The 15021-nt window shown below is 48.3% G+C and overlaps 2 protein-coding genes across 2 annotated transcripts in view; one reads left to right on the forward strand and one right to left on the reverse strand.

The window, feature by feature from the left end:
* LOC117045139 overlaps positions 1-15021 on the forward strand; it is a 415311-nt gene that overhangs the window by 84441 nt on the left and 315849 nt on the right. The gene's annotated exons all lie outside the window — the stretch shown is intronic.
* The window catches only part of PPME1 (protein phosphatase methylesterase 1), a 28134-nt gene continuing 22793 nt past the window's right edge, over positions 9681-15021 (reverse strand). Inside the window, exons 12-14 of the mRNA XM_033145941.1 lie at positions 12788-12852; positions 11177-11244; positions 9681-9757 (exon numbers count right to left, since the gene is read on the reverse strand). Of these exons, the coding sequence (XP_033001832.1) occupies positions 9739-9757; positions 11177-11244; positions 12788-12852 (152 nt within the window). The 3' untranslated portion in view covers positions 9681-9738. The remainder of the gene's footprint in view (positions 9758-11176; positions 11245-12787; positions 12853-15021) is intronic.

Raw genomic sequence — 15021 nt, forward strand, 5'->3', positions numbered from 1 at the left:
TGTTACTGACTGATTGATTGTGTGACTGCAGTACATTGTTTATTGCTTTCATCTTATGGATCAATGGCCTCATTAGATAGTAAAATTCATGTTAAATTGCTGATTTAGGGGTTGTTTTTAAAAGTCTGGAACGGATTAATGCATTTTGCATTACTTTCTATGGGAAAGCGCACCTTGGTTTTGGAACGCTTTGGTTTTGGAACGGACTTTCCGGAACGGATTAAGTTTGAGAACCAAGGTACCACTGTATTATAATTATTTTTACCTTTCTTTTTAGTATCTGAAGAAGTGTGCATGGACACGAAAGCTCATACCAAGAACTAACTTAGTTGGTCTCTAAGGTGCTACTGGAAGGAATTTTTTATTTTATTTTGTTTTGACTATGGCAGACCAACACGGCTACCTACCTGTTCTTAGATCTTGTTATGATTTATGTGAAAATAGTTCCATTTGTTTTTGTATTTTTGGATGCCTTTTATTTATTCATGACAACTTTTGCGACGTTTGTGATGGCGTAAATCTTATCGCGTCCTAAGCCGCCTTGAGTGAGGTCTCAGCTCTGGGAAGATAGCATAAAATAAAATCATGACCGCGATGATCTGCTTGGCCACCGCGAGACTAGATCCAGCAGCCATTTTTATATTCTCATTTTATTTAATCTGTGGACTGTCAGGTGTGGGACAGGGGATGCAAAGGTCTGCGAAGGAGGAGAGATGGGAGCAACCAGACAGTCTACAGGTATATAGGCACACAGCTCAGGCTTGCAACCCAGATTTAATTTATGAATGCATTAATTTACTCACAGCTATCCGTGGAGGCGCAGGTTAATTCTGTGTCCAGGGTTGTTGTCTACCAGCTCCATCTGGTATGCAGGATGAGACCCTCCCTGCCCACAGACTGTCTCACCAGAGTGGTGCATGCTCTGGTTATCTCCCGCTTGGGCTACTGCAATGCGCTCTTCGTGGGGCTACCTTTGAAGGTGACCCAGAAACTACAACTAATCCAGAATGCGGCAGCTAGACTGGTGATTGGGAGTGGCCGCCGAGACCACATAACACCGGTCCTGAAAGACCTAAATGGGCTCCCAGGACGTTTCCGAGCACAATTCAAAGTGTTGGTGCTGACCTTGAAAGCCCTAAATGGCCTCAGCCCAGTAGACCTGAAGAAGCGTCTCCACCCCCATCGTTCTGCCCGGACATTGAGGTCCAACTCCGAGGGCCTTCTGGCGGTTCCCTCCCTGAGAGAAGTGAGGTTACAGGGAATCAGGTACAGGGCCTTCTCGGTGGTGGCGCCCGCCCTGTGGAACACCCTCCCATCAGATGTCAAGGAAATAAACAATTTTGTTGTTGTTTAGTTGTTTAGTCGTGTCCAACTCTTCGTGACCCCATGGACCAGAGCGTGCCAGGCACTCCTGTCTTCTGCTGCCTCCCGCAGTTTGGTCAGACTCATGTTGGTAGCTTCAAGAACACTGTCCAACCATCTCGTCCTTTCGTCCCCTTCTCCATGTGCTCCTTCATGGATCTCTGCCTTGTCATGGCGAAGGGGCTTGAATAACTCAGGGAAGCTATGAGCTATGCCGTGGAGGGCCACCCAAGATGGACAGGTCATAGTGGAGAGTTTTGACTAAACGTGGTTCTCCTGGAGTAGGAACTGGCAAGCCACTCCAGTATCTCTACCAAGAAAACTCCATGGACAAAGACAATAAACAACTATCCTACTTTTAAAAGACATCTGAAGACAGCCCTGTTTAGGGAAGTTTTCAATGTTTAATGCTGTGTTGTGTTTTTAATATTCAATTGGGAGCTGCCCGGAGTGGCTGGGGAAACCCAGCCAGATGGGCAGGGTATAAATAATCAATATTATTATTATTATTATTATTATTATTATGCTTTTGCAATCCAAAGGTCTAGACGCTTGATTTCTTTCATGAATGGAAGCTGAAGTTCACCATCAAAACATATCCTTGCTCAGAAGCTGCCCAAAGCCACAATGCGAAGCTTTTCCCGACACATGGAAGCACTGATAGGAACAGCTTCACCGGCTGATTTCTGCCTGCTCTGCGGCTATTAAAGGCACCCAGCCCACCAAGAGGCGGAAACTCTCAGTGGCAACCAAATCGGTGCAGCATGCATGCATGCGCGAGGGGAAAAGAAAGCTGCTTTCTTCCCAAGGAGCTGTGGGTCCACACACCTCCTGGTGGCCTGATGCCAGCCGGGTCAATATTTGAGAAAGTGAAATTGTGGTTAACTGGAGCAGAAACCGACTCTGCCTCTCCTTTCAGAGAGAGCCTCCTGGGAGACAAAAGAATGATACAAGGTGTCTCCATCCCACACAAGCCCCCTCTCTTTCCCTCTCCGCCTGTGTCTCACACGTCCAGCCATCCACGCACCCCAGACATCGATGGAATTTCCCCCACTAAGAGCTTAAAAAGACGAGTGTCTCTTTTGGGGGGGAAAAAGTTGATTAAAAGTTAAAATAAACAAAACAGTTAAGTGCTTTGTTGGAGCAGACTGAGATTCATCTAGTCCAAGGCTGGGGAATATTTGGCCCTCCAAATGTTTACTATTATTATTATTATTATTATTATTACAGTGGTACCTCGGGTTACATACGCTTCAGGTTACAAACTCCGCTAACCCAGAAATAACACTTCAGGTTAAGAACTTTGCTTCAGCATAAGAACACAAATTGTGCTCTGGCGGCACAGCAGCAGCAGGAGGCCCCATTAGCTAAAGTGGTGCTTCAGGTTAAGAACAGTTTCAGGTTAAAAACGGACCTCCGGAACGAATTAAGTACTTAACCTGAGATACCACGGTATGGACCTTTGTTGGCAAGGTGATGTCTCTGCTTTTTAAGATGCTGTCTAGGTTTGTCGTTGCTTTTCTCCCAAGAAGCAGGCGTCTTCTAATTTCGTGACTGCTGTCACCATCTGCAGTGATCATGGAACCCAAGAAAGTGAAATCTCTCACTGCCTCCATTTCTTCCCCTTCTATTTGCCAGGAGGTGATGGGACCAGTGGCCATGATCTTAGTTTTTTTGATGTTGAGCTTCAGACCATATTTTGCGCTCTCCTCTTTCACCCTCATTAAAAGGTTCTTTAATTCCTCCTCACTTTCTGCCATCAAGGTTGTGTCATCAACATATCTGAGGTTGTTGATATTTCTTCCAATCAAAAGAACGCATTACTATTATTATTACAAATACCAAAAGTGCGTTCTAACCAGGTTAGTCTCCTGGAGAATTAAAAGGTTCTTTAATTCCTCCTCACTTTCTGCCATCAGGGTTGTGTCATCAGCATAACTGAGGTTGTTGCTATTTCTTCCGGCAATAAATTTTAAAATGCACAAACATCTGTAGGTATCAAAGGTTTAGCCAGTACAACACCAGAGTGGGCAACAACTTTGGACCAAAAACAGTATAAAATGGGACGTGTCCACGTTGTATGTCTGCAATGGTGATTTAAAAACACACATACAAACACACACACAAAACCATCAAGATTATTAGCAATGTTAATGGAGAAAATCTGAGGGCTTCCGTGGACAAAAACAAAGACAACAACCAGGAATATCATAGCCAAACAGCAGCCAGCAGGCTTGGTCTATATTGAAGAAGAATGTCGCGACAGGACTCCCACCTGCCACAAGATGAAGCAAGATGGAAGCCTCAAACAAAAGGAGACCCCAACTTTTATTACCTCTTAATCCCCATGCTGGGACGCGGATGGCGCTGTGGTCTAAACCACAGAGCCTAGGGCTTGCTGATCAGAAGGTCGGCGTTTCGAATCCCCGCAATGGGGTGAGCTCCCGTTGCTCGGTCCCTGTTCCTGCCCACCTAGCAGTTCGAAAGCACGTCAGAGTGCAAGTAGATAAATAGGTACCACCCAGGCGGGAAGGTAAACGGCGTTCCCATGCGCTGCTGTGGTTCACCAGAAGCGGCTTAGTCATGCTGGCCACATGCCCCGGAAGCTGTACGCTGGCTCCCTCGGCCAGTAAAGCGAGATGAGCGGCGCAACCCCAGAGTCATACACGACTGGACCTAATGGTCAGGGGTCCCTTTACCTTTAATCCCCACGCTACATCACAACTACATCATTGATACATCACAAAAAGGGAGGGTTTGAGGTGATAACCTGAGCATTTCGACACCTGTCCTCTTCCTCCTGTCAACCCTCCCAGGCAGGACTGGTGCTAGGCCCCTCGCCTCCCCCGCCAAAGCCTGGGAGGTGGGGGGTGGAGAGGCAAGCAGCAGTTTCTCCGCTGTAGCGGAGAGCTGCTGCTAGCCCGTCCCGCCCAAGCCTGGCCAGCGCCCCCTCCATTTTTGCGCCCTAGGCAATTGCCTAGTTCGCCTAAATGCACGCACCGGCCCTGCTCCCAGGCACACATTCCAGAGAACAAAGAGATGTTCATATTTCCCTGCTCTTCCAGGGAGGGTTGATCGCTGTCTTTGGTCTCAGTCAGTACCGAATCCATTCCCGAGCAGTGGTTCCTTTGTAAGTGAAATGTTCCAAAGTCTGGCACCATTGGTGTTGGTATGTCCGTTTGGCAGAGCTCTCTGTGGACGTCCTGCTAGGCAGCAAAAGGGCGATTCTCCACCAACCTGAAAACTCCCAACTTCTCAGTCCTGCCATAAAATTGGCTTTTCACCATCTGCTTCCAAAGAGGCTTCCTCCCATCTAGGGAGGGCAAAGCTGGTTGCTGAGTTGTGCGTTTGAGAGATCAGAAAACAGAGAAACGCCCTGCTTGATGCAGACCCGGGTGTCTCCTGCACGTCCCGGACTCCCCAGATTTGGCATTTCTCCGCACACTTAGGCAGTTTTTGCAAGGAGGTGCGAGAAGACTCTCTGCCAAGGGCAGCACATCGCAGAGACACACGGATCCCTATTCTGCGCCCAGATTCCCAGAGTTGTTAATTATTTACTCTTTCCTTCCCCAAATAATCAAACTCAAAGCAAATTCTCAGGGAATTCTCAGTATGGGGATAAAGCAACACCGACCCACCTTACAGGGTTGTTTTGGGGAGCAATAACGAATCCGAAGCAGCATTATGCACTAGAAATGCGAAGCATCTTGCATTAAAATCTCCGCAGTGCAAAACTGAGAGTACATATCTTCATAAGAGCATATTTCATGTAAAAATAAAAGAAGCTAATGCAGGATTCTAATTAATTGAACTTCTTGTTTGCTATACACAGCCTCCTTCCTAAGAATCGAAGAATCATAGAATCCTAGAGTTGGAAGAGAGCACAAGGGCCATCCAGTCCAACCCCCTGCCAAGCAGGAAACACCATCAAAGCATTCCTGACAGATGGCTGTCAAGCCTCCGCTTAAAGACCTCCAAAGAAGGAGACTCCACCACACTCCTTGGCAGCAAATTCCACTGTCCAACAGCTCTCACTGTCAGGAAGTTCTTCCAAATGTTTAGGTGGAATCTTCTTTCTTGTAGTTTGAATCCATTGCCCCGTGTCCGCTTCTCTGCAGCAGCAGAAAACAACCTTTCTCCCTCCTCTATATGACATCCTTTTATATATTTGAACATGGCTATCATATCCCCCCTTAACCTTCTCTTCTCCAGGCTAAACATACCCAGCTCCCTAAGCCATTCCTCATAAGGCATTGTTTCCAGGCCTTTGACCATTTTGGTTGCCCTCCTCTGGACATGTTCCAGCTTGTCAGTATCCTTCTTGAACTGTGGTGCCCAGAACTGGACACAGTGTTCCAGGTGAGGTCTGACCAGAGCGGAATACAGTGGTACTATTACTTCCCTTGATCTAGATGCTATACTCCTATTGATGCAGCCCAGAATTGTATTGGCCTTTTTAGCTGCTGCATCACACTGTTGACTCATGTCAAGTTTATGGTCTACCAAGACTCCTAGATCCTTTTCACATGTACTGCTCTCAAGCCAGGTGTCACCCATCCTGTATTTGTGCCTTTCATTTTTTTTGCCCAAGTGTAGTACTTTACATTTCTCCCTGTTAAAATTCATCTTGTTTGCTCTGGCCCAGTTCTCTAATCTCTTAAGGTCATTTTGAAGTGTGATCCTGTCCTCTGGGGTATTAGCCACCCCTCCTAATTTGGTGTCATCTGCAAACTTGATCAGGACTGGAAGGTTTTTCTACAAACATGAAAATAAAAATGCACTGTAATAAAAAAATCTATGGGAGTTAAAGGCAGACCCCAGCAAGACAGCAGCAAAAGCTTTGGGAAATCTATAAATTATCAGGAGGCGTCAGGATGATAAAAAACCTCATTTAGCAAATATGCACGAGCGACTCTGGTCCAAACCTGCTGCTGCTGCAGGCAGAGAAGTTTCAGTAATTCTAATTATTCAGTAATTCTAAGTCTAAGATATTGGGTGCTGCTGCCACCCAGTGGCCCCTTGCATGTAGCGCACGAAGAATGATAGACTCATAGCATAGTAGCGTTGGAAGGGCCCCCCAAAGGACATCTAGCCCAGCCCCCTCCCTCAATTCAAGGTATTACAGCTGAATAAAATCACAGGTGACTTACCCAAACTGTTCTATAGATCTCCTCCAAGGGTGAAATCCGCCACCTTCCAAGGGAGCCTGTTTTCCGCTGTCAAAACGGCTCTTGCTGTCAGAAAGTTTTACCCAGTGCTTAGCGAGAAGACAAAAATATGGCCCACCAATGAAGCTGAATGTTGGAAGCTTCAGGACAGACCAAATAAAGGCCTTCTTTATACGGCGTAGAATGAAAATGGTGGGGTTTGCTATGCAATGCATCTGTCCTGTGTTCCTGCCTCCCTGATATTTGACCTTGAAATGCAATCCTGCCTCTCTGCTTGTCTGGGCAGAGAGAACTCTATCTCAATGTGTTCTTATGCCACTGTGGTCTAAACCACTGGGCCTCTTGGGCTTGCCGATCAGAAGGTCAGCAGTTTGAATCCCCGTGACAGGGTGAGCTCCCATTGCTATGTCCCAGCTCCGGCCAAACTAGCAGTTCCGAAGCACACCAGTGCAACTAGATAAATAGGTACACTATATACAAAGAACCATTAAACACACAAAGCCGCACCACGGCAGGTAGCGAAATATTTATTTTCATAAAACAAGGGTGGTCGTCATCATCATCAGCAGGGAGTTGACAAAAAAAATATCTCCCCGCCCCCACAAAAAAAATGCCAACAGTACAATATGTGTTATTTAAAGGGGGCAAGGCTAAACGAGGACTCTAGTCTTTGTTGAACCAGATAAGGTTTCCCTCCCTCCACAGAAAAGAAGAAAATTATGCTGAAGGTTCTGAGTTTGGGGTGGGCAGAGGTGGGGTGGGGGAGTTTTTGGGGGTGTGGGTATGCGGGAGAATCTAGGGATGCTTCCCAGTCCCCGAATGTAGTGAGCGACCCACAGACAGAGTACCTAACCGAAGGGGAATTGTCACCCGGCGACTCTCCGTTGCGTTTCGTGATATAGATATATGCATACGCTGTGGGAGAGGAAGTGATCGTTTCTCAAACTGGACTCCGGTTCAAAGAAAACCACCAAATGGAACCAGCAAAAATTGGCATCTAATTTTTCCAAGGGCCACCGGGGTAGCTCATTCAAAAGCTAGGAGAACAGGGGAAAGGAAGGAGACACCCCCCCACACAACCCAATGGAAGCACCATCATCCTAAACATCTGAGTGAGCGGGGATTATCCAAGGGAAGGAAGGGAACACCCCCAGAACAAAAATATGAGCTCTCCCTGCCAAAACAAGGGCCGCAGCAGGGTCAGGTTCGCCCGTCCGACTTCCAGAGGCGGCCCCTTAATTTTGGGCAGCTCCCCAGTAAGAGGAGAGCATCCTTGGGTGCCACTGCGAGACCTGAGCCGGGGGGGGGGCACACAAAGGCTACCAGGAAGTGTTGGTGGAAACTGAAGTGGGAGGGGTCCTCCTCTCCTGGCTCCACACTCCAGCTGGTGTTTGGGGTCTGAGTGCAATTTCCGGAGATTGGGCGGCAACCGTACGAGTTTGGGTTTTTTCTCCCCTCCAGCCCACTGAGCAGAAGGTAGGCAGGGGAGAGCTATGGGGGACTCCCATCTTAGATGCGAGGGCCATTGTGACAGAGAAGGCAAGAGAGACACTGGGAAGGGCATAAAAGGGCTGGCCGCAAGGGCAGGCTGCTCCAACACAGGGCTAATTTTTTTGGCAGGGCTGTGAACACGCATTAAATCCCCAAAACTTTTCCAACCGGAAAACGGTCAGGGCATTAATGTGCACGGTGTCTCTCGCTCATCTTTCCTGCGTGAGGAAGAAGTCAGACCCCCCTTCCTCAGCTTGGGACATGGGCACAAAACCAACCCCACCCATCTGGCAAAGGGTTCGGGTTTTCTGGGCCTGACAGGGCCTAATCCAACAGGAAGGTCTCTGGCCAACACCCCTCTGAATTGAACAGGAGCTGCGCAAGGAGTTTGCAAGAGAACTTCCCAGGGGATGGCTGGGGGTATTTCCTCCTTGCTTGCTGTGTATTATTTCACATGGCTTCTCTTCACCTGTGTTTTTGTTTTTTGCAAGAGAAGGATTTGACTGCAGCACCCAGTGAAAACTATCAAGGCTCCTGACACAGCCTCTATCCCTGCCCCAAACCCCAATATGCTCCTCTCTCTCTCCCCTAGTTTTGAAAATTTTGCTGGGGGAGGGGGCAACTCTCCTGTTCTCAATCGGGGCTTGGGAGTGCAAACACACGAGAAACACCTCCTCAAATACACACAAGTCTGGGCTCTAGGACGTTTTCCCCACCAGAGCCCTGGAACTGACAAGGACCATAACGGTGCTTTAAATCTAGGGGTTGCTTCCTTGAAATTTAGCTGAAGGATGCCCAAACCGTCGTTTGCAGCCCTGAAGCAAAGGAATGACCTTGCTCCCATTTCTGTAATCCTAAAACAACACCCCCTCTCCCCCCCTCTCACATGCCCTCTTCTTGCTTGCTGATGGTTGGAGCGACTGCACAGCGCCGTGTGAATCTGAAGCACAGAATTCTGGCAGCTATTTCAATGCCGCTGGCCAGCAGGGAACATCTGGAGAACATCTGGGAACAACAGGCTTGGGGAAACCTCAGAACCTTCCCCCCCCCCCCCGCTTTTCAGCCCCCTTCTGGGATCTTCACATCTGCGGCCCCCTTGGTGGACGCAGGTGCGCCAACCAAACCGAAACCGAGCCTCTGTTTGCTGGGGAATGCAAATGCAGGTCAGTAAAGGAGGCGACAGGCCCACAAGCCGCGGATGGAGCGATGCGTTTCAGATTTCTACGTATCGCGGCAGCCTGCGCTACTGAGAACTCGCCTGGAGGAAGAGGGTGGGAGGAAGGTTGGCCCAAGCAACCCGAGAACGAAAGCCCTGCTCTGGAGGAGCGAAGAGGAGAGCCTGCCTCTGAGATGGTGGAATCCTGCATGCTTAAGAAAAACCAGAGGGGAGAGGGGAAGGGGGGGGCTTTGATGGGGTCCTTCCGGGCCAAGGATTTCCTAAAACTTCCAGGCGACCAGGAGGGGCTGCGCAGAGAATCCTTCACATCCACCTGTGATTTCGCAGAGAGGGCGACGGGAAGGCCCCCCTCCCCGATCCGGGGATGGACCAGGTTGTGGGTACGGCAGCAGAAGGTCTGGCCCATGGACTGGGCTCTTGCGCCGGCTGGTCCGAGTTGGCAACTGAAAGGGACGGCCGAGGAGGAGACAGAAGACACCACAGCCCTCTGGTGCAGGTTTATTTACAAGGGGAGTCAGTGCCGGGAAGACCGTCGGGGCATTAACAAGCAGGAAAAACACTGTCGAGGGAGAGAGAAAGAGAGGTCAACTCAGAGCAGAATTACAGCGCAGCATTGCCCGAGCAAGCCAGCCCTCGAGCGCTCAAGCAACAGGTCACAGGCCCCACGTAATACTTGCTCTGCATTTGTAAGAATGAGATGGGCCAGCCCTGATTTCACTCAATCGCCCACGGGCAACAGGTGTACAATTTTTAGGAAATAAAATTAAATAAAGAGGGCAAAGGTGAGCACCCAGAGGACTTGCTAGCTGGTATTTCCTTTGCTTGTCAGTTCCGAAGGCTAGTTGGCAAACTGTGGCGTGGGGTCCACGCTCAGGGCAGACGAAGAAGAAGAAGATGAAGAAGAGCTTGGATTTGATATCCCGCTTTATCACTACAGTCTCAAAGCGGCTCACATTCTCCTTTCCCTTCCTCCCCCACAACAAACACTCTGTGAGGTGAGTGGGGCTGAGAGACTTCAGAGAAGTGTGACTAGCCCAAGGTCACCCAGCAGCTGCGTGTGGAGGAGCGGAGATGCGAACCCGGTTCACCAGATTACAAGTCTACCGCTCTTAACCACTACACCACACTGGCTCTCCCATGAAGCCCAAGAACCAGGGTGGATAAAAATCAATGGTTTTAAAAAATAATATAAAAAAGGATTATTATTTTTATTTAAATCGGGTTTTTAAAATAAAATGCTTTTGGAGGAAAAATCTTTGTGCAAATAGTTTTCTGTTTAAGTTACATTATAGCGCGTTCGTATCCCGTGACGAACGCAACCCATAGCTATCGTAACTAGAGGTATTCCAAAAACGAAACCTTCCCTGGTTGTAAAGATTAAGATTATACCAGTAAGTATGAGACTTTCGGTAAAAAAATGATTTACAAAAAAATCAAAGTCTTACTGACTAGTGATTTAAATCGTGATTTAAATAAAATCCACCCTGCTAAGAACCCACGTAGGAGTGGCAAGGGAGGCTTGGGAAGAATCACAGAAGGGGACCCCCAAGGGTCCTCTACTCCAACCCCCTCTGCAATGCAGCAATCACAGCTAAAGGATCTCTGGCAGATAGCCATCCAACCTGTTTGAAAACCTCCAACGAAGGAGATGGGGAGCATGTTTGGGCTGGGCTGCTGGGAGAGAGGGGGGGTGTTCTGCGCCTCTGCCAGATCTTAAGCACCCTGCTGGCCTCGCCTCTCCATCCCAGCGGGGTTGATAAGGCCCGATCCGCCACGGCAGCGCCAGCCAACGGGGTGCCTCTTCCAGATGCCCGTCAGACTACATCTCCCATCACCCGTGGCTACTGGCCACAACGGCAGGGGCTGATGGGAGTTGTAGTCCACTGACATCTTGGGAGGGGAGGAACGGTGCCACGCGGGCGACTTTTGTGCAAGGGAGGAGGGCGGTTTGGGGCCGCTTTTGCCCGACGAGCCTCACCATTGGAATCCACCGATGGGCTCTGTAAACCTGTGACGGATCAGGAACGTCGCGACGGCTTCGGCAACCTGGAAGAGAGCGGCCGGAGATGTTAAAAGAGGGAGCCTCTCCCCTACGAGAACGGAAAGGCTTGCATGCAAAGGGAGCCCTGAAAACCCCCTGCAGACTATCAGGGGCACTGTATAAATAAATTTATTGATTAACTGATTCATATTCTACAGTCCCTTAAATGTGTTTGCGGAAGGGAGGATGCTATTGTTTTGCAGTTTTTGTTTTTGCTATATATTTGTGTTTTCATCTTGTATGGTTGGTTTATAAATCTAAAACAAACAAGCCAATATTCTGCACCTCTCCTCTTAACCCTTCCGCTTGGTGAAAGCGGCAGCACATGCTCAACAGAAGCAACCGCTCAGTCGGATGGATGTGGCCTGCATTCAAAACACTTAACTTTGGAAGAAGAGAAGAATGCGAACCCGGTTCACCAGATTACAAGTCTACCGCTCTTAACCACTACACCACACTGGCTCTCAGTCTACCTGCAAGATCGCCTTGTCCCACATGCGCCCACCTGACTGCTGCAATCGCGCTTTTCACTACCCGAAGGAGTCTCAAAGCGGCTAACATTCTCCTTTCCCTACTTCCCCCACAACAAACACTCTGTGAGGTGAGTGAGGCTGAGAGACTTCAGAGAAGTGTGACTGGTCCAAGGTCACCCAGCAGCTGCATGTGGAGGAGCGGGGAAGCGAATCCGATTCACCAGATTACAAGTCCACCGCTCTTAACCACTACACCACACTGGCTCTCACTCTACCTGCAAGATCGCCTTGTCCCACATGTGCCCACCTGACTGCTGCAATCACACTGCTACAGGTGTACCATAATACCTGCTCTGTATTTCTAAGAACTTGGGACTTTTGGTGCGGCTGCTCTTACACATCGGAACTCCCTGCCTTTTGATATGAGGCAGGAGCTTTCACTGTACAGACGTAACTTGGAAGTCGAACGGAATCCATTCCGGAAGTCCATTCGACTTCCAAAACGTTCAGGAACCAAGGCACGGCTTCCGATTGGCTGCGGGAAGCTCCTGCAGCCAATCAGAAGCTGCGGATGTCGCGTCGGACATTTGGGTTCCAAAGAACGTTCGAAAACCAGAAACACTTCCGGTTTTCGATTGTTTGGGAGCCAAAACGTTCCGACTCCCAAGGCGTTTGAAAACCAAGGTACGGCTGTACTGTTTTCGGCGCCTGCTGAAAACGTGCCTATCCGGCGGCTGCTTGGAAGGTTGACGCGAGTCGTAATAATAATTTTATAATAATAATTTATTATTTATACCCCGCCCATCTGGCTGGGTTTCGTGATCCGTTAACTTTTTCCGAATGTCTTAAATTACCGTTGCTGATTTTTCCCAGAGATCATTTTATGGTATTATCCCCCCCCACCCCCGTTAACCGCTTTGAGGTTGCTGGGGTTATTCATATACCCAATTCAAGCAGGGTATAAATAATTAATAAATGCATTTTACAAAAAAACAACAACAAAACCAAACCAAACCAAACGGGGCAAGCTTTAATTCTGCCCTCGAAGCCACAGCTGCTCCCAAAAGTCACTCACCTTGTCCGGAGCGTCTTCGTGGACTGCGTGGCCGCACTGCGGAAGGACTTGCATCTGGAATTTCCCTGCAAGGGGAAAGAGAGGGTGAGGCGGGACTCCCAGAATCCTTTGCTCCCGGCCTTCTGCTTTTGACTCCATGGTTTGTTTGTTTGTTGTTTTTTTAATTATATTTTTATTAGTTTTAACCAAATATAGATCAACAAAAACATAAACAAACCATAATACAAAATAAACACTTAAATCTTAATACAACCATCTTATTTTCTTATCATTGTAGGTTGACTTCCTCACGTCCTCTCTTCCTGCGTTCCTCAAGTACAGTGGTGCCCCGCTAGACGAATGCCTCGCTAGACGAAAAACTCGCTAGACGAAGGCATTCGTCTAGCGGAAGGCTGCCCCGCAAGACGAATTCGTCTATGGGGCTGCCTCACAAGACGAAAATTTTTCGCGTTTTTTTTCGTCTAGCGAAAACCACGGTTTGCATTGCCGCTTCGCTAGACGAAAAAACCGCTAGATGAAAAAATTCGTAGAACGAATTATTTTCGTCTAGCGGGGCACCACTGTATCATCTTTAGTAATTTCTTAACATTATTAAAATCATCTTTTTGCTAATTAACCTTAACACCTCTTCTTATCTAATATCCTTATCGTTTATTCAAACAGTTATAAACCTTAAATCTATCTTCTAAATCTACAGCCTAACATACCTTTCAGCTTACATCTCATCTTTAATCTTGCAACGATCTTTTAAATACATCTGACTCCACGGTTCATAGGCAGGGAGCAGCTGGCGCCAGCCCAAGACATGCCCCCCCCCCCCGAGGCAAATTACAAGACGCCACTCCGCATTCCACATATAAAAGCTGACGGAACCAGCAGTGGACCCCGCTAGCAATGGGATAGCATCCTCCGGCACACCTGGGGACCACCTGCAGCTTAGCTGAGGAATCTGTGCGTGAGAGGCCTCAGGAGCTTGTCTCACTCTGCACACGAGGCGGATGGAATTCCGCAAACCCGAAAAAGAAGACTGGCAAAATAGATTACTGAACTGTGCAGGGCAAACGATTATGAAAAAGGGCAACTGTTTAATGCATATTTTTTAAGCTTTGTGTATAGATTTTTTTACATTAGTATAACTTTTAAGTCACTTGTAATAACAGGAAGAAGTTTTAAAAAATGGATTGTTAAGTATATAAGATTTTATGGACGTGTATGAGATGGTCGGACAGTGTTCTCGAAGCGACTGGCATGAGTTTGGCCAAAGTGCGGGAGGCAGTGGAGGATAGGGGTGCCTGGCGTGCTCTGGTCCATGGGGTCACGAAGAGTTGGACACGACAGAACGACTGAACAACAACAACACCTAACTTAAAACCTTGGGAGAGACCTGGTCTGAATAGAGACATTGGATTCTTATCTCATTATACAAGATAAACAACATGAACAAGTATGGGACGCGGGTGGTGCTGTGGGTTAAACCACAGAGCCTAGGGCTTGCCGATCAGAAGGTGGGTGGTTTGAATCCCCCCCGACGGGGTGAGCTCCCATTCTTCGGTCCCTGCTCCTGCCAACCTAGCAGTTTGAAAGCACATCAAAGTGCAAGTAGATAAATAGGGACTGCTCCGGCGGGAAGGTAAACCGCGTTTCTGTGTGCTGCTCTGGTTCGCCAGAAGCGGCATAGTCATGCTGGCCACATGACCCAGAAGCTGTACGCCGGTTCCTTCGGCCAGTAAAGCGAGATGAGCGCCGCAACCCCAGAGTCGTCCGCGACTGGACCTAATGGTCAGGGGTCCCTTTACCGTTACCTTTTATGAACAAATATATTATAATGGAACCAAGAGGGGGAGTGGAGGGAAGTCAACCCAAAATTATGGTTTAATTCGGTTATGATCCCCCCCCCCCGTTTTTTGCTGTTTTGTTAATTTGGAAAATCAATAAAATGTCCCCCCCCCAAAAAAAACCCCCTGCAAACCCAAATGCTGCAACTGTCTACATGCAAGTCATGGGGATTTGCATTTTGGGTGGGGGCAACCACCCAGACGGAGTGTCAAAGCCCACCCACAACCGAAGGAAATTTCAGTGCAGTTTCCTCCCCGGCTTCTGGGATTAAATGCACTTTCAAACGTATCTGGGCAGGCTTAAGGACTAGGAACTTGTTCCAATCCTTTAAATCTCAATTAAAAAAACAACAGCAGCACTTTGGAACGACGCCATGCGTGCAGACACATCCTAGCTAG

Source organism: Lacerta agilis, chromosome 4 (genome assembly GCF_009819535.1).
Source record: "Lacerta agilis isolate rLacAgi1 chromosome 4, rLacAgi1.pri, whole genome shotgun sequence".
In the NCBI taxonomy this organism is placed as follows: domain Eukaryota; kingdom Metazoa; phylum Chordata; class Lepidosauria; order Squamata; family Lacertidae; genus Lacerta; species Lacerta agilis.